General features: G+C 33.8%; 1 protein-coding gene across 4 annotated transcripts in view; it reads right to left on the reverse strand.

Annotated features, from left to right (window-relative positions):
- Positions 1-24,645, reverse strand: part of RIC1 (RIC1 homolog, RAB6A GEF complex partner 1) — a 153,520-nt gene that overhangs the window by 71,622 nt on the left and 57,253 nt on the right. For all 4 annotated transcript variants that reach the window (XM_050761693.1, XM_050761689.1, XM_050761690.1 and 1 more), the window contains exon 3: positions 10,887-10,966. In XM_050761693.1, the coding sequence (XP_050617650.1) occupies positions 10,887-10,966 (80 nt within the window). The remainder of the gene's footprint in view (positions 1-10,886; positions 10,967-24,645) is intronic.

Raw genomic sequence — 24,645 nt, forward strand, 5'->3', positions numbered from 1 at the left:
GGAAATTAAACTTATTTGAAAAAAAAATATTTATAACTTGCAGTTGTCTTTGTGAAACTACATGGAAAAGAAAAAATTTAGTATCTTCTAACTTTTATTAAGATTATTATTTGTGACTCCTCTAGTTCAAAGTTATAGGAAGTCTTAAGTGATCTGTTCCAACGATTTTTCCACAAGCTTTGTTTTTAGTTTGCAATTGTGTAGAATGAAGGTGTTTATACAATGCATATATCATGCTTTGGCAGAAATACCTGCTCTAAAAATGGTACAAAGCTTGTTTAGACAATTCAAGTATTTTAAAAAGAAACAAAATATATAGTTTATTATATATTTATAATGCATATTTATAAATATACATTAATACACATAAGAGAATTTAATTTGTAAGATTCCCCTCTAAAAGTGTTGAAATTTGCTAGATTTACAAATAGATTTTTAAGATTTGTAGATGGAACTTAAAAGTTTGAACTACAGTTATTATTTTGAAGCTTTAATAAATTGAATATTTTTAAGCCAAAGTAAACGCTAAATAAATATTCTGATTTTTTACTTTGAAAACACAAAATCGCATATGAACAAAAAGAAATGAAACAGCTGAATACATTACGGGAGAGGCAAAAGGGATTAATCCCATTATAATCCCCTCAATAATGTTCTAAATTTCTATCTATTTGAGATTAACTGGGGCTAAGAAAAACAAACTAACAAAATTTATAGAATTAGCTAAGAATTGTCAGTCATTCCCAGTTCCGTATTGGTTAATCAGGTGGTCTCCCCATCAGCCATGGCAGAATTTGTCAAGGAAAGAACAGAAATGTCAACAAAGGAAACTTGGTGGGGTAGGGTGGGGGAAGCCCATGAGAACTGTGACCCTGAGAGACAAGAAACCAGTAAAAGAAAGAAAAAAAAAAGTAGGAATTTTTTTAACGCAGTTTCAGATCATGTGACAGTTTTCTTAATGCATTCTAAGTTGTTGCTAAGTTGTTGTGGTACTTAAAGCCAAGAGGTTTACACATCACTGGCTATATAAAGCTAATTCTGCAGACAATTTGTCTTATTTATAGATAGACAACTTTCAAATATGCTTTAAAGTTTAACCTTGGTAAACCGCCACCTATTTTAATACTGTATATGAAATCCAATAATATAATTTAGTTTCAGAATCAGAGTGAACAGACATCAGAAAGTGTTGTAAATCTGAGAAAACTGCAAAAATCTAAGATGTGAAAAATCCAACATTACACTTTATTTACAAAAATTGATTTACATAGGATTCGTTAAAATCCAATTTATGAAACAGAACAAATCTAGAGACACGAGGTTGCCCTTACCACTTGTGTGGAATTTGTCTCTCTAGAAAGTTTTATAAAATGTTACTTTTATATTTTATTTATATATGCAATATACAAACACTTTTTGGAAAAAAAAAAGACATTGAAATAAATGTAAGCTAAACATACATTTAAGAAAGATGAATAAAAACATTTATGCATTAATTCCAGTTCAGAATTACAGGTGGCCAGGGCCCATTCAAGCAGCTCGGGGCCAAAACTGAAGCCCACCTTGGACCAGATGTCATTCCATTGGAGGGCGCACTCACACACACACCCCACACTCACTCAGACTGGGGCCATGCAGACACCGATTCACCTAAAGTGTACATCTTTGGAATGTGGGAGGAAACCACAGTACTACACAGACACAGGGAGAATATGAAAATTCCAGATTGACAGTGGCCCTGGCCAGGGATCAATTTTTTTCCCTCATCGATATTATGACATCATTCAAGGATATGATGTAATGAGTTTCACACTATATTAAATAAGCTACCTTTGTAAATACTTGGAATTTTCAAGTATTGTATAAATGAATACTCTGCCGAAATTCCCCAGAGGAGTCAAGTCTGTTATTGCTTACATTTGATATATGACTCAATCTGAGACTTGCTTTTGAACAAGTACACCTGTATTTTTTGGCAACCTCTTAAAGTTTTGTCATTCTTCAAATTCTAGTTCACTCTAAAACCTCGCAGTTAATGAACTAGAATTCCCTTCTTTTCTAAACACATATAAATTGTCTTAAACATGCAATGGAGGCAGATTATATTTACATAATTCAAAAGGCAACCTAGGCAACAATACCAGTTGCAACTTATTAAGAATCTAATAATAACTCATTTTTTCTCATTTTATAGACACACAGCACAGAAAGCAACTTTAGAAAGTGGCTTTTCCAAAGTCTTGGGAAAAAGTAGAATATGAACTAGAACCTGGGCCTCCCTGATTCCAACTGCCATATTTTTTTCCACATCTCTAAACTGGATATTTATTTGAGGTAGTAATAGCAAGTCTAAGAAAAATAAGAAAGTAGGAAAAATGAAGCTAAGCCAGTTTTGTTTTATTCATGTATTTGACATACATTGACTTTTGTAATTAAAAGTAAACCCTCCCAGTTTTCTATTCCAATGAATGATAAGGCATTCACGTTAATGAGTGGCCCTTAAAGGTCCATGAAAAACATAAAATGTTTCTATGGGATGGGTCAACCACTAGTCAAACTTCCCAGGACATTGAGGGGGGAGTAATTTCTCATCAAATTGGTAAAAAACAAAAATCAAACCACAATACCCACAAGTGTAGCATAAAAACTACACAGAAGTCTTAAAAGAAAAGAAGACTGCTTTTAAAGCATGTCAAGTATGCTTTGGAGGGCTAGATCAGGTGACACAGAAAACTGACTCACAATTAAATTCAACAGCCATTTATTTGAGCAGATTCTTTTGTGCAGGAGATAACAAATGCTTTAAGTGCCAGTTAAAGCAAAGAATAATGTGGCAAATAACCTAATAGATTTGGGGTGTGGGGGAACAGAAACTTCAAGAACGCAATTAATTACAGTGTTTTTCCTTACAACATAACTTACCTAAGTCCTGACTTTTCTCCCAAGTATAGAACTCAAGTCTCCTTATTTACAAAACTTTCCTTGACAACTAATCACTTTACCCTGAAATACTATTATGACTTTTCAAGATATTCACCTGGCAATCTGTTATTTTATATTGCCATTAACTTTAAACAATTATTCATTAGCATCTTCAGTAGCAGTGTATAGCAAGTGTTTTACAGATAGTAGGCATACAATAAATGAGGATGAATCCCATTTGAGATGATTCTGAAATGTGCAAGGCTTGATCTAGAAAGTTCTGGCAGTCCTATGTAAATTCTGGGACTAAGAGGCTCTAGTTTTCCAACCGTAATTCTGGAAAGGCTCAGAACGATTTCTTTTCCCAAAACTCCAGGCCTCATATTTCATCATTTGCATTCACCAAATTGTATACTGGAATGCTCACAATAATAAGTATTTCTGGATGAAATGAAATAATGGTATCTTAGATGTGCTTAAATATACTCCAGTGGAAAAAGACTGAAAATTGTTCAAACTGACTGATGGACACATAGATGGTCATTTTATTATTCCACTAATAGAGTACCTGGTACTAAGCTAGTGCCCAGAAACAAGAGAACTGGACAAAACAGATCAACCAACCATATTCAGACATGAGACAGCAGGCAGCAGAGGACTGATATCATGAGGGAAGGAAAACAGGTTTTCTGGCAGATGTCACCTTCTAACCTCATAAGATTTTGTCCATCATGTAGGGAGAGAGAACCCAAGTATAGTATGGCAGCCTTGTTAAGTTTAGGAGAAAAAGATTGAAGTTCAGAGAAGCAGAAGCAGCTATTTGTGAAGTAGGGCACCAGTGATGTGGGAGACACACAGAGAAAAGCTCTAGAAACCTGCAGGAGTTTCCCCTGAGTCTTACTGAATACTACGCAAATACACAGTGACACTCCATAAATACAGGCAAAGAATGACTGCTAGGGCTTTTGGCTACCCAGTTCATATAGGACTGGGAGACATTTCCGAGTTGACTAGCCAGAATGGAGAGACCTTGTTAAAGACCCAGGACATTCAGTGGCAATTTCAGAAGGGCTAAGCTAGCTTAACAGTTAAATCCATCCTAAAAAACATATAAAAAGCCTCAAAAGATCAGTAAGATCTCCAAGTAGCTTAACTGCCACCCAAAACTTCCTTCAATATTCTTTAAAGGAAAAGGACAAAAATCAGACAATGGATAATGTAATACAATATTTAACATCCAATCTAAAATTACTAGACATGTGATATGGCCCAGCAATTCTATTCCTAGGTATTTATTTACTCAAGAGATATAAGACAACTGGAGAGTGAAATGAGATTAGAATCTAAAAAAGCAAAGTTCACTTTTTTTTACTTTTTATCTTTATAGATCTCTCGTTGGATTTTTTTTTTTTTAAATAAGAAGGTATTCAAGAATTAGTGTAAATTTTTAAAACGTACTATGGGAACGCACATGCCAGATCAGTTATTTATTGGGTACAGGGGAGGATATAGGAGAGTTGAGGGCAGAAGGTTTATAGAGTACAACAGATGTCCGACCTGAGCTTGAAAACCAAGTCAGATAAATTTCTTACATAAAAAAAGATAGCAGGGGAGTCACACTGAATACAGCAAATAACAAAGGAACCAAGGCATTAAATAGGAATTGTGGGTTCGATGTGTTCAAGATATGGAGAAAGTAGGTTCTAAATGCCAGGCCAGAGAGCTTGGACTTTGTTTTGGGGAAAAAAAAATGTTATCAATGCAAATGATAAACTTCATTATGTAGGCGAAAGAGACTAGGGGAAGAGAAATGAGTCAGGGAATAGGCTTTTTTAATAGACAAGGAGGAGGACATGAGGGCCCCTAAAAAGACCAATGAGAGTAAAATAGAGTTAAATGAATTCCAGAGGCAATGGAAAACTGTAATCAATCAATAAAATTTGATGATTGAACAAATACAGAAAATGAAGAAACAATCCAGAAGAAGAAATAAAGAATTCAAGGTTTTCTACCTCATACAACTATACAAAAGATGACGGTAACTGTAATAAAGTTTAGCAAAGCAATAGCATGTTTGGCTTGGTAGGGGGTGAGTGAGGCTTAGACATGAATTTGAGATTAAGAAGACATAACAGGCCTGGTGCAGTGGCTCACGCCTGTAATCCCAGCAGTTTGGGAGGCCAAGGCAGGCAGATCCTTTGAGGTCAGGAGTTCAAGACCATCCTGGCCAACATGATGAAACCCCGTCTCTAGTAAAAATACAAAAATTAGCTAGGCATGATGGTGTATGCCTGTAGACCCAGCTATTCAGGATTGAGATGTGAGAATGGCTTGAACCCGGAAGGTGGAGGTTGCAGGGAGCCAAGATCACACCACTGCACTCCAGCTCAGGCGACAGAGCGAGACTGTGTCTCAAAAAAAATGATATAATAATAATCCAGGAGAAAAGTGACAAGACCTAAACCAAACTACTGTCATTGGGAATTGCGAGGAGGGAAAAGAAATGACACACAAGGTAGAATATACTGGACTAGATAAAGACTGGCTATTGATGTTAGTGGGCAGGAAGAGTGAATAAACTCAAATACATGGTGGTGCCATTTACTGGAAGAAAAAAAAAGGGCTCTTGACTTTCCCACGATTCAGTTACCTAAAAATCAGACTGCGTTTTCATTTTTACAGCTAATAAAAAATTCATCATTTCTTACTAACTATAAATTATTATAGGACCTAAAATTTATTCACAGTATCTTCTTATGAATTTTCATATCTGCTAAATCTCACCAATCCAGAATGGTCTTCCTCTGGATGTATATTTTGTTACCTCATCATCTTTGAGATCCTTTTATATGTCATCTTCTCAGTGAAGACACCGACTGCTATTTTAAGTCATGTCCCACTCTATTCCCTTACCCCGCTTTATTTTTCTCCATAGAGTGGAGAAAAATCTCCTAACTCATAATGTATTTCACTTATCACTCTCTACTAGAAGAATAACAAGCTCTATCAGCAGGGCTTTTTGTTTTGTTGTTTTTTTTCCACTGTTAGATCTCTAGTATCTACAATAATGCGTAGAGCCGGACAAAATTCAATACTTTTTAAATGGATAGACACATGGATGAAAATAATTTTCAGAAGAGTTTTTTGAAAGACGTAGTACCCTTTCACCAGACTCTTTTAAAGAACCAAACCAAAACAAAACACCAAAAAACAAAAACTGCTTATCATTTACATTATCACACATTGAGACAGCCTCCAGTCTGACAGAAACAATGTGCAGGGCTCTCTGAATTGGGCAGATTTTTTTTACCAGTCCTATCATTCTTTGGACTCAGGTGCCATCCTTGGAAGTGTGGCCAATAAGGGAGTAGTTTTCACTATCCAGAACTTATGTAATAACTCTGTTACCAATCCTATTAATAAGTGCTCATGCAACTATAATGTGAAGTAATGGATGCATGTAATATGCAAAGTTCAATAGTGAAAGGTCACCCATGTACATTTACAGAATAAAAACACACTGAAATCAAACTATACATGGGATGTTTTCAGAGGCTCAAGCAGAACAAAAAACATTAAGATCACTAGCATGCTTCGTCAAGTTTATAAACTGAATGTAGAACAAGGTTTATTATTAGAAATACAGGGAAAAAGTGGCTAAAGTTCCTCTCTAGAAAATGAACACTCAGAACATATTAGCAAAAAGAAATAAACATGTGTTGAGGGAAACTTTCATGAGTCTGTAACTAATTCAGATCTCTTGTCACCTCTAAATTTGGTATGATTTAGATGCCTCTGTCCCTTACTGTAGGTTTCTTCTGCAAAGAAGCTGGATTTTAGAAGGGGCAAGTTGTGTTGAACTTAAAAATTGCTAACCTCAAGTAGCTTTTCTCTTTTTCCTTTCCAGCTGGCACTAATTCATTAGTAATGAGCTGGTAAGAAGTATCACCATCAGATGAAATTATGTTGGGAGGGTGGAGGGGGAAGAGGAGAAGGAGATTTGATTATATTTTGGAAGTGATTTTGTTTTCTTCAGTGAAAAAGATCAGTATCTTTACTATGTAATAATTAAATGTACTGAATTTTAGTACAGAAACTTTTTTTTTTTTTTAAGAAACTCAGCCTCAATAATGCTAGTCTCTAACAAAAAAGAGGGTAGTAGTAGCAGTGAAAAGACAGGAAGAAGGGGGGGGAAATCTGCTCTCAACAGAGTATACATTATGATAACATATTTGTTTAAATTATTTTCATTATGCTGAAATTAAATATGATGTGCAATTTAAAGAGCTACTAAATTTCTATTTAAACATAAGCATATGAACACATTTTAAAGCTAAACACAAATTATTTCTGAATTATCCCTGGAAGTTTCCTTCATTAATTTCACTAAAATTTCCAAGCCATAAAATAAAATGTCCAGACAACCTTCAACTAGTCTGGCCCACTGGTCTGTGTAACTAATATGAAGAGATACTGTAATATACAATGGAATCTAAGATTTCTAAAATGGAAAATTCATTCATCAAAGAATAAATGATCTTTGAGGTACAGAGTCACTTAATAAGACTGCCACCATTGTTGAAGACTGACTCCCAACAGCTATAGGAAGGATGCTAGAAACAACACAAGGTGGAAACTAGGAAAGATCATGACGCATCTGACCTGTGTCCTCAGATGGAGCATTGTGGAAAAGGATATGCAGTCTGAGGCTAAGATGCTGTCACATAATACAGCGAAGTTAAGATACTCTAGAAAAACTCATGTGATAAATTCATAAGATTTAGAGAAGAGAAACAAGAGACAATAGAATTTCTGTCAGTAAGTGAGAAGAGGACAATTAACCACTGGCCTCAGTAATTACACTGCCTCTATTCTTCAGGACTATTAGAAACCACTCCAGATCATTTCTCCTTTATTTTTCCATTCTCTACTCCTAGATAAACCCCAAAGTAGTAGCTGGATGGAGCATAAACAGGGTTGAGACAGTATATTACTAAATAGCACAGACTTTAGAGCTGCAACACTTATGTCTGAATCCTGGCTGTGCAACTTATTAGCGTGTAACTATGGGTGAGTTACTTTGCCTCTCTGTGCAGCAATTTGTATAATAGTTATACCTAACTACCTCATAGGGTTGCCACGGAGATTAAATAAGTATTAAAAAGTGCTTAGAATAGTGTCTCGAACTACACAAGGGTTTATAACGGCACAGATGACAATGAAGATACCACTGTCAAAACCAAACTTTACTTTTCTCAAAACCTTATATAACCACTATTTTTCAGGTTTTAAGAATATGAATTCACATAATCCTCTTAACAATTAAAGAAGTTATTTTTATTCCCATTGTACAAATGAGTTCTGCAGAAAAACCAAGAAACTTACTAGACCAAAGTAACATAACTAGAATAGTCTAGCACACAAATACACAACAGGCTGACTTCAATCTGCAGAACTATTTTCATATAAGAGATTTTAGGTAGCAGTTACTAGAATTGAGACTCTGGCAAAGAAGTAAAATATCAAGTAGAAATATATATATATATATTTTAAAAATTACTTAAAAGCTTAGAAATGAAGTAAATACTTGGTTAAAAAATTACTGATAATAACAGTTGTCCTTTATTAATTATCCCATAAGCTAGGTGCTTACATAAGCATTAAATATGAATGATCTTATGAGATGATTACTACTGTTATCCTACTCTACAGATGAGGAAAGATTTTGGTGGTATTAAATAACTTGAAAGAAATCATATAGCTGAAAAGTGGCACAGCAAACATTTAATTCCAGGTCTATCTGACACCAATGCCTGTATCTTTAACGATCATTCAAGCTGCTCTAAAGCAATGCACATTTTATTGAGGCCAGTCATTGAAACCTAAAACTTTCAATTTAGGAAAAGAATGCCCAAATTAAGAAAGAGAGTATGTTTTTTATTTAGTTCTCTGCCTTAACACACAGAGTCAAACACAGCAAAGTTCATGCATTGTCAGGACTACTTAGTTAACTGGTGTCTCTTGCAGTTACAGAATCAGAAAAGAAACAAACTGATTCTTAAAACTTTTCTGGAACACAAAATGTGGGTCTCAAAATACCATTCCAAAACACTATAAACATGTAATTCTATTAGTGAACTGAAATAAAGAAAATAGAATTTTCACTGTTTCATGAGAAGTTATTTCTCTACCATGCCCACAGGAACATAAATTAATGAAGTTAAATTGTTGTTTCTGATTATTGCTTTTTATTTATAGGAACATGTCTAAATTAAGCAATAAAACAAATATAATAGTTCAAAATGCACAAGTAAATCTAATTTTAGTCATTGATTACAACAGTTCTTCAAAATAATCACAAAATTATCACTTAGAATGAAAAAAATTCATTTATTTTCAGTTTTACCCATAAAACTGAATTTAAAATGTCTAACTACATCACAATGTTCCTATCATTTTGCACTATATTTATGTGTCAAAACTCTTTGCACTATTTTTATTGAAAAATAACCAAATTAAATTGAATCTCATTATCAAAAAAATGTCTGTACTTTAAAGATTTCCAAAACTGAATACCTCAGTTAGCACTATATTTGTTACAAAAACAAGTGGCTATACCATCAAGAAAATCTAACTAGTTGAAAATTTAAGAGTTGAAAAGCAGAAGAATCACTACAGTTCTACATTCAGGAGCAATTACTATAAATATTTGTATTGTATTGCTCTAGATTTTGTCTTTAGATGACTTTCGTTGTTTTGTTTTATATAGTTGTGGTCATACTACATATATAATTTTGCATGACTTGTTTCTTCACTTGGCATTATAATATGGTCAGGTTCTTAAGTTTATAAAGTTTTCTGAGACATAATGACTACATATCACTGTAAGAGAAGGATGTACCACAGTTAACTTGTTAATCAACTCCCTATTATCACACCTTGGTGTATCAGAAGTGTGCAACACAACTTTTATTATACCTCAGATAGCAGTGAGTAACAATTTTTAAAAACTATTTTAATATATTAAAATGTGTGGGTTGAAAAAATTGTTATATTTAATGTTTATTTTATTTGGGTTACTACTGGGTCTAAATACTTTCTCTTGAGTTTGTTAGTTACAGTATTTCCTTTTATGAGGCTACTTTTCCCTATTTATCTACTGGAATCTCTGTGTGCTTATTGGCAAGCTATATATCTATTTTCTATAAAAGTAGTAAGACTTGGCCCTATTAACCACAAATATTTTTCCCAAGTTACTTGCTATTAATGTTTTTTTTTTCTGTTAATATTCAAAAATTTAAACTTTTCACACAATAAAATCTGTCTTTCTCTTTAATTTCTTACATACCTATGAAACTTTGGATGTCTTCCACCATCTAGAAATGTGATAAATGCTCTTATACTTTTATCTGGCTTTATGGCTTGATTTTTTTTTTAAAGATGGAATGCTTTACAATTTTATGTTCTTTTATTTCAACAATTAAGGCCTGCTATAAGGAAAAAAATTAAAAACATACATAACTACACAGTGTAAAGGGCAAAAGTCCATGTTTTTCCCAAATTTAAACCAAGAGGTAATAACTGTCTGGGGTTCTTTTTTCTATGCATATACAAAATCAGACGCAAAAGTACTTGTAACTTACCAACATTTCAACTCTTCCTCTCACCATCTCATAGCTCTTCCCTAATAAGGACTGAGAAATGCTAGACCTGAAGTATATTAACAGTAATTCCGAATGCCCAATAAAATAGTCTTGATATAGTTTATCATCAAGATTCCCAGACTTAAAGAATTCTGCATTCAAGACATGACAGTTCAAAGACCTGGTAATTTTTGAAACACTATTTGGGAAATGCTGGGTTAGTTTTATTCTAATTACTACAGACAACTCAAAACTGTAATGTTTTTCTGAACACAAAGCATGTGAATCACATATTAAAAGAATGAAAGGCAACAAACTTACTTGGGATACACTGGTTCATAAAGGTACTTGTCCCCTCTTGTAGATGTAATATGAAAAAACAAGATGTATCCATTTGCCGTCTGAAAGAGAAATTTTATTAATCATGAATTAAAGAGTAAGGCTATAACTGTAACCCTGAATTTTAATTTTATAAATTCTTACTTTGAAAAAAATTTTACTCTCCAGTACCCTCCCTTGGAGAATTATAGCCTAATTATGCAAATAAAAGTCACTTGTTTAATATAACCCATGTTGAACAAAAGGGTTTTTACAGATTTGAAAATATTTCAAAATATGTCAGTGAAATCAGTACTTCATAAAATATTCTAGACACGAATACTCTCAAATAAGTGTATTATTCAATAATGAGTAAGTCATTATTTTGCAAAATATATAGTACTTTTTGAACTCTGCACTAATATGGCAAATTATTATTCTAAGTTTATAAAACAACAATGCCACTTATGGCTTTATTACACCTTTAAGAGAAAATGCTTACTCAAAGTTTACACAGTATTAACTTCAGAACAGCATATTTATATATTTCAAAATCAATCTTTTGGTCTCTGATTTACTACAAAATATAGCCCAAGATACAGACATAAAACAGAGCAAACTTTTAATTTCCAAAATTTGAATATCAGCTAGTTCATTTTTCTAAGTTAACAAAATATTTTTTAAAAACAAATTGTAGGCTGGGCGCAGTGGCTTACGCCTGTAATCCTAGCACTTTGGGAGGCCGAGGAGTGCGGATCACGAGGTCAGGAGATTGAGACCATCGTGGCGAACATGGTGAAACCCTGTCTCTACTAAAACAATACAAAAAAAATTGCCGGGCGTGGTGGCAGGCGCCTGTAGTCCCAGCTACTTGGGAGGCTGAGGCAGGAGAATGCTGTGAACCTGGGAGGCGGAGCTTGCAGCGAGCCAAGATCGCACCACTGCACTCCAGCCTGGGCCACAGAGCAAGACTCCGTCTCAAAAAAAAAAAAATTGTATTAAAAACAGTACTGTTACATGATCATGACATACATCTGTGTCATGACATACATTTGTGAAGTTCAAACAACCCTTTTACATTTCCGTAAGTATAAAATATTAGCTGTTTCTAGCCAAACATTTTTAGGCATAACAGAGTGAAGTGGCAGCGTTTTGCCCAAACTACTTTACAGTAATACTGAATTCCTATCATTTTAGAGGGAAGTGGGCATGTACTCCAAGTAGAACCAAAGAAAACCAAAGAAATTATCCAAGGTTTCAAATTTTTCTAATTCTGGCTTCCTGTTTTTCAAAGGAATGACCAAGAAAATACTTTAGTTTCTTCAGCAAAGCCAAGTGGTTTGCTTTCTTTTTGACTATTAACTTTACTATTTTATCATGTATTTGAAACTACAGTTTCAACACCGTTAAGATACAAAACAAAAAAGGTGAAAATTCTTCAGATAAGATCATCTTTCTAATTCTTTATGTGCAATTTTATGTTCTTGCAATATGGAGAATATGGAAGCAAAAGGAAAATGGCTTCAAATCAAATCATAACAAAAGTTCACACATACTGCCCCTAAACACGTTAATGACTATTCAAAATGTTTAAACTTTACTATTACCTTATATGAGCTAGAAAAGTAAAATAATATGATCTAGTGCTTAAGATGGATAACATTAACCTAAAAATGCTGTCTGAAATATTAGTTACTAAGGGCCAAAAGTTCAACATTTCAGAGTAACAAATGTTAATAATATACTCAGCATCTTAACAAGTGCTTAGAAGACTACAATGTCAGGGAGAATATGCATCATTTTGTACCAGCATTTAGAAATTTTATAAACACAGTGCACTAGCTGAAATGACAAATAATGGCTCAATTTACTATTTTGGTATTCTATATATCAATCTTCTTTACTAAATATCTAAGGCTTTGTAGGAATAGTAAATGCCATATACTTCCAGATCTCTAAGACATTTATTCTTGACATTTTATAAACAGTCCAGCCTTTGAACAATTTAAAAAGTGTTTGATAGTAAATGGATTATCCTTTAAAAGTAGCTTTATTTTTGTTGTTGTTGTTTTTCAGAGACAGGGTCTATATTGCCCAGGCTGAAGTGAAGTGCAATTTTGGCTCACTGCAGTCTCAACCTTTTGGACTCAAGTGATTCTGCTGCCTCAGCCTTCTGCGTAGCTGGGGCTACAGACGTGCACCACCAAGCTTGGCTCATTTTTTAAATTATTTTTAGAGATGAGGTCTTGCTATGTTGTTCAGGTTGGTCTTGAACTACTGGGCTCAAGCAATCTTCCTAATTCAGCCTCCTAAAGTACTAGGATTATAGCCATGAGCCATTGCACCTGGCCAAAATGTAGCATCTTAATGTTGTTATACTAAATCTGTCATTATGCAGTGTTACAGTGGGCCTTCTCTTCGCATCCCCAAAATAATGCAAATAAAGCATATAACTATTGCTTAATCTGTAGGCAACAATCCTGATACCTTCTTTAAACATGTACACACACACACAAATACACCAAAACGAATGTTTCTAAGTAATTTGGAGTTCTTTTACCTGTTATCATATTTTAAATCTATCTATCTATCTATCTATCTATCTATCTATCTATCTATCTATCTATCTATCTATCTATCTATTTTTTTTCTTTCTCCAAGGCTGGCTATCTATCTATCTATCTATGTATTTTTTTCTTTCTCCAAGGCACACTACTACTGGATCATGTAGTTTTAATCACAAGGGTCAAACAATTTCTGTAGGCAATTTAAATGACAAGTCTTCTTATCCCTTTCTTTTGTATATCCATGAATTAGGGTCATAGATCTACAGGGATAAAGGTTATCATAGATACACATGGATAAAGGAAAAAAAAATACAAGAACATCACTACTTAGAGGATAAAACAGATTTGTCTCTATAAATATACTTAGAATGAAATAACCAGAAACAAGAATTTAAAAGGACATTAACAAATGCATCAGAAATTCAGTCAGGTATGGATATTAAATTTTAATGTATAATTTTTCACCTGTAAATCTAATAATGGTAGGTTTGAAAAACCATACAAACTACCTCAGCTAATTCTACATTTTAGAAAGAAGAATGTGAAATCCGGAGGTAGTGATAGTTGATGTTATTATTATTGCATGTTTGTGTTTTGTTTTGGGCACTTGCCAAGTTTTGCCCTCTTTCCCAAAATTAAATATATTAAAAAAATTGTGATTGATGTATGGCATGTGCCATAAATTATAATTCCCTGTAAACAGTAAGAACTGAAATCCTACTGTCATGAGGCAAATGATGTAGTATGTTTAATTAATGCTTTACCTGGAAGCAGCAATTCCAATACCTTCCTCTATAATTATCCAATTATTCTGTCACATATGCATTCACCAGATACTCCAGAATTCAAACCATAATGCATTTCTCCGTTAGGATATACTTTTTAAATTATGAAAGAAAGGACAGACATATGCATCTGGTCTGGCTCCAATAACCTGAATGATGCATCAGGAAGATTACCATATTAATTTAAGAGATAAGAATTTGATGATTTAAAGATGTATCTTTTATCCCAACATATTGTCATGTGAGGCTTCAAATAACTCTGAAATAAGAGGCTAGCACTTTAAATTCTTCATGCTGGCCTGCAAATGATATTTTCTGTTTTCAATTTATTGTACATGTTCAAAATTTAAAAATACCTAAAATCAGTGACCCCATATCATACCACCTCCAAGCTAATAAACATTTTTGGTATAATCTTCTAGACTTTATACATACATAGATATGAATATATTTAAATGGAAATGCTGAAAGCTATAAATCACTCTCAAATATACGCAATGAGGAGCTTTTGACGTGAATACTCATCAAAATTATTCCTAATACAACCACACACTATTTTATACCATAGTACTAATTTGTTTTTTAAAAAGGCCAGACTTTTCCTACCAACTAAGGAATAAGCTGAAGCTGATTTATAATCCCATCTGAAACAAGAACAACAACAACAACAACAACAAAAAAGCAGACAAAATATATGAAATAGTTTTCAAAACATTGGCATCAAGCAATGAAGGCCAGTCATCCTTGAGAGATGAGAAACAACTGAAGTGAACCCTACTACTCTTACCCAGTTTACTGCCTTGTGAGAATTTCTGGGTCAGCACACTTAGAAGGGGCACTAAGACAAAGTCTGGCAGACTTCCAGAGTTGAGAAGAAAATGAAGAGTCCAGGAAGAGTAAGACAAACATGAGACATAATGAAAAATCAACCAATCAAAACAATGCATAACTCAATCAGATGTTAAAATTAGCACAAAAGGACATTAAAACCTTCTGCTATATTTCATATGTTCCATATATGAACTATACTCCATATGTTCCAAAGGTTAGACAATATAGAAAACCCAAACAAAACTCTAGAAACAGAAATAATAAAATATCTGAGATGAAAAAGGCATTGGCTGGATGAATGACAGGTTAGACATTGATCATAAAAGCACAGCAACAAAAATTATCCGTAATGAAACACACACCAAAAAACCCCCAAAATAAAACAGAAACAGAATCAGTGAACTGAGGGACAATTTAATGTAGCCCAATATACATATAAACAGAGTCCCCAAATGACAGGGGTAGGAGTCAGAGAAAAATAATTAAATTCAAATTTCATTTGCTTCACTTAAATTTCTTTAAAAGATAATAGGCTTTAAAACAAGAATAATAGCAGTATATGCTGGGGTTTATACCATGTATAAAAATAAAATGTGTATAATATATGTTTCCTGATCCCAACAGAACAAAACTAGAAACAAATAAAAAAAAATTATGGAAAGCCCACAAATATTTTGAAGCTAAACTGCATACTTCTAAATAACCCATGAATCAAAGGAGAGAAAAGGAAATTTAAAAAACACATCATACCAAAATTTGTGGGATGCTGCTAAAGCAACACTAAAGAGGAAATTTACAGCCTTAAAATACTTATATTAGAAAAAAAGGAAAATCTCAAATCAATGACAAGCTTAAACTAGAAACAAATTACACTAGAGTAAATGACATCCAAAGCAAGTAGTGGGGGGTGTGGGAGCAAGCAAATAACAGAGCTCAGAATGGTAATCAATCAAATAGAAAACAGAAAAATTAAATCAATGAATAAAAATCTGGGGTTCTTTTGTTATTGTTTTAGAAGATCAGTAAAACTGACATACTTCTGGTCATACCAATCAGGCAAAAAAGAACCACTAACAGAAATCAAAGAGGTGACATCACTACAAATTCTAGAGGTATTAAAAGAAAAATGAGGTCACATTATTAATATGACAATAATTTTAACAACTTGGATGATATGGACAAATTCCTTGATAAACACAAACCACCAAAGTTCACTGAAAAGAATAGCCAATGTCTGTTAAAGAAATTATAATTCCAATTCAAATCCTTTCCACAAAGAAAACTCTAGGCTGAGATAGCATCTCTGGTAAATTCTACCAACTCTTTAAGAAACAAATAATACCAGTTCAATACAAACTTTTCCAGAAAACCGAAGAGAAGGAACCATTTCCTATCTCATTTTATGAGGTCAGCATTACCCTCACAACAAAACCAGACAAAGACATTATAACTACAGGCCAAGATCCCTCATTAACATATTCTAAACAAAATTATAGCAAATTAAGTTCAACATTATTAAAAAAATACATCACAATCAAATGGGGTTTATCCAAGAATGCAGGGTTGGTTTAACAAAGTTCAACAAATGTAATTTACCTTATTAACAAACTAAAAAAGGAAAACCATGACAGTCTCAATACATTGCATTAAAAGCATTAGACAAAATTCAACACCCATTCCTGATTAAAAATTCTCAGTAAATTAGGAAGAAATGGGAGACTTCCATAACTTGATGAAAGAGATTTATGAAATATTTAGAACATCATTCTTGATGATGAAAGACTGAATGCCTTCATCATATTCAACACTGTCTAATCAGTAAATTCAGACAAGAGAAAGAAAAGGTATATAAATTGGGGAGAAAAAGTAAAACTGTTTTTTATATGGTCATTTCCATAGGAATCCCAATGGAATTGACTACAATAAGTGAGTTTAGTATGACTGCTGGACACAAGACGAATATAGAAAAATCAACTGCATTTTTATATACTAATAAGAACAATTAGAAAATGAAAAAAAAATCAGTAACATTAAAGTTGTGAAATACTTAGGGATAAATCCGGCAAAAGAGATGAAATACCTGTACACTGATAACTACAAAACATTGCTGAAAGTAAAAATACTTAAACGGAGAAATACATCTTGTTTATATTGCTAAGATAGCAACTCTCCCCAAATGGATCCAAAGATTCAATGTAATCCCAAACAAACTCCCAGCAGACATTTCTGTATAAATTGATGAGATGAACATAAAATTAATATGGAAATACAAAGGCCTACAATAGCAAAAGCAACTTTGAAAATGAACAAAGTTGGAGATCTAACACTGTGTGATTTCAAAAATTATTATATATCTAGAGTAATCAAAATGATGTTAAATATATACAAATAGATCATGGAACAGAATAAAGAATATGGGAATAAACCCACACATATATACACAACTGATTTTTGACAAAGGTGCAAAAGATATGCTGTGTAGAAGGGATAACCTTTTCAATTAATTATACTGGAACAGATATCAAGATGTAAAAGATGAACTTACTCAACAATAAAAAATCAAGGAACCCATCTAAAAAAATGGGCAAAAGATTTGAACACACATTTCACCAAATAAGACACACAAATAACAAATAAACAAATGAGAAAAATGTTCAACATCATTAGTTATTAGAAAAATGCAAGTTAAAACTATAATGGGATACCACTACACCACTACCAGAATGGCTAAAATTAAAAAGGCATACCCTATCACATGTTGGCAAAGATAGAGGAAAATAGAAACTCTCATACACTGCTGGTCGGAATGTAAAATGGTATAACTACTTCAGAAAAAAGTTTGGCATTTCCTTTAAAAGTCAAATATACTTCTACCTTATAATGTAGCTGTTCCACGCATGGATATTTACCCAAGAGAAAAGGAAATATGCATCCGTACAAAGACCTGTACATCAATGTTCATGTAGTTTTGTTTGTTACAGCCCCAAACTGGAAACAACTCGAACTGTCCATCAACAGATGAATGGATAAACCAACTGTGAGAAATCCGTAAAATAAACTAATACTCACAATGAATTACTGATTCACAACAAAATGGATGAATCTCAAAATATGCTGAGAGAAACTAGAAAAAATAAGTATATATTGTATGACTTAATTCATATAAAACCAGAAAACACAAAGTAACTGGCAGTGATAGAAAGCAGATCAGTCGTTGGTTTTGAGAGAGATGAGGATAGTTAAAACAGTAAAGCAATTTTTTTCTTCACACCCCATTAAAAAAGTGTCAGTGAGATTTCTTTTTAAGATACAAATTGATAAGGAGAAGGCTATGGCTCTATTAATGATGCATAAATAGAGCTTTTAAAATATTACTAACATTTCATTATTAGCCATGTATTCTTGAGCAGGTTACTCAATCTCTCTGTACCCTAGTTTGCTCAACTGTATGATGGGAATATAAAAGTATCCATCTTGAGAGGACTGTTATGAATAATAAATTAATTTTAATACACGTAAAGCACTTATAATAGTGCCTAGAACACAGACACCTCCCAAAATTTACTACTATAATTATAAAATTTAACCTTCAAGTACATAGTTAATTCATATTCAATATATTTCATACAAGGATAAAAAACTATACGGTATATTTGAGGAAAAGAATCATTCAATTAGTAAAGTTTCAGAATGCAATAAATCTTTGGTTACCTAGAAAGTTCGCTTATCCAGGCCAGGTGCAGTGGCTCACACCTGTCATCCCGGCACTTTGGGAGTCTGAGGTGGGCATATCGCTTAAGCCCAGGAGATTGAGACCAGTCTGGGCAACACAGCAAGACCTCGTCTTTCATTAGCTTTACAAAGGTGGTTTAGTTTTGAGGAAGGGCCATTATCATTTAAACTATAAATTTCTCCTAAAGTTGGCATGGCCCAGGCCCAGGAATGACTAAGGGCAGTTGGGAGGTTAAAGGCAAGATGGGGGTTAGTTAGATTAGATTTCTTTTACTGTTACAATTTTCTCATTGTTATTTTTGCAAAGGTGGTTTCAAGATCAATAAATTACCACTGACTGCAAATGTGCTGTATGCAAATTATGAATAGGATAATTTTTATATTCAGTATATAATTAAAACTCTTCCTCATCTTTCAAAGAAGAGTTCAGTGAAAGTTCAAGCAACTGGTACACTAGTTTTTACATCTGATTGCTCCATCTTATTTGTAGGCCATTTTGTATGCAGTTTTTCCCCCTAAAATTCTCACAGACAGTACAGTCTGATAGCTTTATTTTTATATCAGAAATAATTTCACATTAATTTATTAAGTGACTACCTTTTATATTACTCTAATATTAAGACAACAAAGAAGTTAGAAGAAATTATACTTGCCTTAAGTTGAAGAAATAAAGTACATACAAGAGTAACAAAATAATTTAATATTTTTGGCTACTGAAAATCCAATTTTTATTTCACTTATTTATTACTTATAGTTGTTAGATATGAGTTCTAAATTTCTCTTCAAAGAATCAATATGTCAGTATGTTCAATTTCTTTGCCTTCTACTTTTAAACTTAACTTCCTCATAAGGCAATCTTTTTCGATTACCTGCTCCACCCTGACTCATTCCATCCTGATTCATTCCGATTACCTGCTCATTCTCCACCCTGACTCATTCTGATTTCCTGCTCTGCCATAACCATTTTTCCCACCAAATCACTCACCCCGTTACTCTCTTTAAATTAGCCAACTGAATTAGTTTAGCTTGTGTGGTCTAACCCTAGCCAACAGGGGAACAACACGGCAGCAGGGGCCACGTGCGTCAGGGATAAGAATCCCTTCCCCTCCCTTGTCCAAGTGTGGGCTCACCATTGCTCCATCTGTAAGGGTGCACCCTTCTACATTGCCTTGCTGAGAATTAAAAAGAAAATTTTATATTTGAGTGCTATTTCTTTTGTGGCACCGAAACTTTAACATAGTTGTAAACCAAAAAGTATCTGAGACAGGTCTCAATCAATTTAGAAGTTTATTTTGCCAAGGTTAAGGATATGCTCGGAAGAAAAAAACACAGAATCACAGTGACAGTCTGTGATCTGTGCCTTTCTCCAAAGATGAATTTGAGGGTGTCAATATTTAAAGGAGAAAAGTGGGCTGTAGGGGAGAGAAAGAGGGTATGGTAATCCACAAGTTCCACAAGAAAAGAGCAAGTAGAGGAATAGTCAATTATGTATTCATCTGGCATCATTAAACAGGCACTTTACATAAGATAAGGTGAACATAAGTAGTTACTTGTGGAGTAGCTAACCTAACCTTTTATCTGAAGTTATCAGCTTAGGAACAAAAGGAAAGGCAGTTTCTTACGTGACTGGGCTTTCAGCTTATTTTTTCCCTTTTGGCGTGGTGAATTGGGGTCCTAAGTTTTTTATTATCCTTTCACCACTGTCTTATTTCTAGAACTTTGTGGAGATGTTAAGATAAATATAATATTAGTCATAGTAATCTGGCTTGTATTAAATATATTGAGTAAATGCTGACCTGCTTCTATTGACTTAATTCATCCTTACTTGGGTTATTTAAAACATGAATTAACATTTTAGCTTATATGAATTTTAAAATTCATATAGGATCATAAATGAATTTTTGTTAAATGTTTTCTGTTATGAATGACAAATTTCTCCATGTTCAATGAAAAAAACCCGAGAAACACAGAAAGTAACAAAAATAAACTGCCAATAGTTTCACTATTCACAGATAATCATTATTAATTTTTATGTAGTCCTCATGTCTTTTCCAGGGACATCTGCAGAAACTCTCATATTTTATAGCATATTAGACTTCTACTGAAGTCTGTCTGTTTTTAAATCCAAACTGATGATACTGTAAATGACTGCTAATGTAACTGGTTGATGAGCAGTTGATAAATCTGTTAGTTTCTTAAGTAGAGGGTTATCTAAAATATAATTTTTTCTTCATATAAAGCTATCACACAGTTTTATAATCTGCTTTTATGGTATTTTATCACAAATGTATAAACTTGACATTCTTCTGTAATTTGATTTTAAATGTCTGCATTGGATTCTAACTCAGAAATGAGTAAATTTTTAAATTGATAAATACATACAGGAACTTTTATTATTTTCACACAAAATTGGAATCTTAATTTACACATTACCATGCCATTTGATTTTTTTTTTCACTTAGAGTTTTCTGACTGTTCTTCCACATTCATAGATACACTTATTATTATTTTTAGTATTTGTGTGATATTCCAAAGTATGGAAATTTCATATTTACTTTGCTATTCTTTTCTTGATGGACCTTTGGCAACTACAGACGATGCTGTAACAATCATTTTTATATACATATATATATCTCTCTCCTTATGTGTGTGTGTATATATATATCTCCTTATGTTTTGGTGCATATATATTTTGTGGGGTACTTTCCTTTAGGTAGGATTGCCAAGTCAAAGTGTACATATATGCACATTCATTTCAATAAGTATTGCCAAATTTATCAAAAAAATTATATTAATTCCCAGTATCACTCTAATTGTTCTTAGAATTCCTGTTTATGCCTGCATTAGATTGGTGAAAAACGGTCTTATTTTAATTTCCATTTGTTTCCTTGCTAGTGATGCTTATCTTTTCATTTTTATTGGCGCTTCATACTTCTTTCTTCTGCAAGTTGCCTTGTTTGTCCATTTATCAATAGGATGGTCTTCCGTAGGAAGTTTTTATTAGTATTAATATGAATATTAATACAGATAATAATTGTCCCTAAGCATTGCAAATACCTAACATGGATGGTATGGTCATCACGTTTCATTTTCTTGTTTAGACTTGTTTATCATCTATCTCTCACTAACCTAGGAATTAGTTACATGTCCACTTGCTTGTCCTGTTCACTGTAGCTCCAATACCAAGGCATTCCCATATTAAATGAAATAAACTAACTGAACATACCATTACTTAACCGAGATAAAGGACATCCTATCTAGGTACAGGAGTGTTAGAGATTCTTTTTTCGTGGCTATGAGATATTGTTCTAATGTTCCTTTAAGTTTCTAGGGTTAGTGGTGAGAAGTCTATTGTTAATGTGATTCTCTTTCTCTTTTCTCTGAATGATTTTTCTCATGACTAAAATTCAGTTATTTCTGTACATTATCTCTAGATATGTATGTTTTTTCATTAAACTTTTTCCACACAGCCCCACTCGCAATCAAATGTATCTAAGTCTCAGCCTTTTCAATCTGACAACCTCAAGTGTTTCTAAACTAGGGAAGTTTCTTCTATTATTTCCTAAACTAACACTTGTTCTGTCTTGTTTTCTTTTTTTTTTCTTTCTATAACACTCATTCGCAAACCTCTTGAATTTGTTCCTGCAGGTCGCTTATCTTTTCAAAAATAATTTTATTTCTATGTGTCTTACATTATGAAATTATTTCTCTTTGATCTTCTGGAACAAAAGATTCAGCTCTCACAAGGGGTTATTTATCAGTTCATCTGTTGAATTTTTCTCTTAGGAAATTTTTAGCTCTGAAAAATTCTGAGTATGTTCTAATTACATTTTCTGAAAGTTCTTAATAATTTTCTTCTTAATTTACTACATTCTTCTGTCTCATCCCTGTGGCTCATCAGTAGGAGCCACATATTTTACTTGTTTAGTTTGGTCTTACATCGTAAAGTTAATGAGCTCCCTTAGTGATTTTTTTTTTTTTTTGCTGTGTTCCATTAGCCACCTATAGAGGTTAGGCTTTGATGTGGTATCTGGCAAGGCAAACCTACAGATGCTGGATAAAATGACAGTTTGCGGAGGCAGACAAGCTCACACACTGCTGAGCTGAGGCTTCAGCTGTCTCCTCTCAGGCACTGTCTCTGAGTGGAAGGGCCAGCTTCCTCAGACCATGAGGTGTGGCAGCAACTGAGTTCACCAGTGCAACCTCTATTCTAAACCTGCAGCAGTCAACAGAGTTTTATGGGAAGCCCTGCTAATGTCCATTTCCAGAAGCAGACACATTCATCCTTCTTCTGAAGCAAAACCACAAGATTCCACTTTTTTAAGCTCACTTACAGAACTCTGAAATCTCAGATCCTGGCTCAGTGCCTTAACGAGTGGCAAAGCAAACCTTTCCCTCTGCCTGGTCCTTCAGCACCTATTCTGTTCCTAAAGAACTTGATATCTTGATGATTCTGACTTTACGCTCATGTTTACTATACTCCTGAGAGGAGAAGATCAGGTTGGAGGTTAGTCCTTCTATCTTCTCGAATTTAGAAATTAACTTAAACCATTTCTACCAGTTGTTCAAAGTTTTTGTTTTTAGCCTCTGCCTGCAAAACAGGTTCTTTATTTTCATTTCTTTCATTATGATGTAAAGTAATACAGGCTGGGTGCAGTGACTCATGATCGTAATCCCAGGATTTCGGGAGGCTGAGGTGGGCAGGTCGCCTGAGGTCAGGAGTTAGAGACCAGACTGGCCAACATGGCAAAACCCTGTCGCTACTAAGAATACAAAAATTAGTCGGGCCTGGTGGTGAGGACCTGTAATCCCAACTACTTGGGAGTGTAAGGCAGGGAGAACTGCTTGAACCTGGGAGGCTAAGGTTGTAGTGAGCCAAGACTGCGCCACTCCACTCCAGTCTGGGCGACAGAGCAAGATGCCGTCTCAAAAAAAAAAAAAAAAATATATATATATATAATAATAATAAAATAAATAAATAAAATAATATAGACAGAAAGCCATTAGTTATTTGGTAACAGTTTAGAAAGGTCACTGATATTTTTGTATCATGTTTAGCAAGACATTTAGGAGGATGAGAGGAGCCTGAATTCTGCTACAGTGTAAATGTAAACAATTATCGGCCCTTACTCCAGAGGTCACAAGATTTGCAACTTCCCCAATTACTCCTGCAGGTAACATCACTATTGTAGAAGCTAAGATTGGCCTTTTCAGCTATCTCTTCAGGATTTTGCATTTCCGATGGCTGAGGGCTCCACGTGGACCCACCAACTGGTCCTGGTCCTGTAGTCCTATTCAGAAGCGGACTCAACATGAAGACCATTTTCCACACCTATGATTGCCTCCCTAACCAATCAGCAGCACCCATTCCCTGCCCCACCAAACTATCCTTGAAAAACCCTAGCCTCCAAATTTTGGGGAAGACTGATTTCAGTAATAAAACTCTGGCACTTCTGTTCAGCCAGCTCTTCATGAATTAAACTTTCTCTACTGCAATTCCTCTGTCTTGATAAATCAACTGTATCCAGGCAGCAGGCAAAATGAAACTGTTGGGCAGTTACAATAGTTTTAATGGATATATCTGGGTTCATTCCATCTTTATATAATGCTTAGGATTTTATATATAAAAATGAAATTAGACTCAAAAAATCATAAAGGAATATTAAGACAATTTTATATTACATGGTTAAGAACTCTACTGCACAGTAGTAAACAGTAAGTAGGTCATGGCAGACCAACTCTCCCAACAGCTAGAAAAAGGCAGAAAACATAAAAAATTATATTTTTAAAGGCATCGGGCAAGCTATGGAATCAATAAGGCCTAGATGGATTAAAATTCATAGTAGG

This window comes from Macaca thibetana, chromosome 15, assembly GCF_024542745.1.
Source record: "Macaca thibetana thibetana isolate TM-01 chromosome 15, ASM2454274v1, whole genome shotgun sequence".
In the NCBI taxonomy this organism is placed as follows: Eukaryota; Metazoa; Chordata; class Mammalia; order Primates; family Cercopithecidae; genus Macaca; species Macaca thibetana.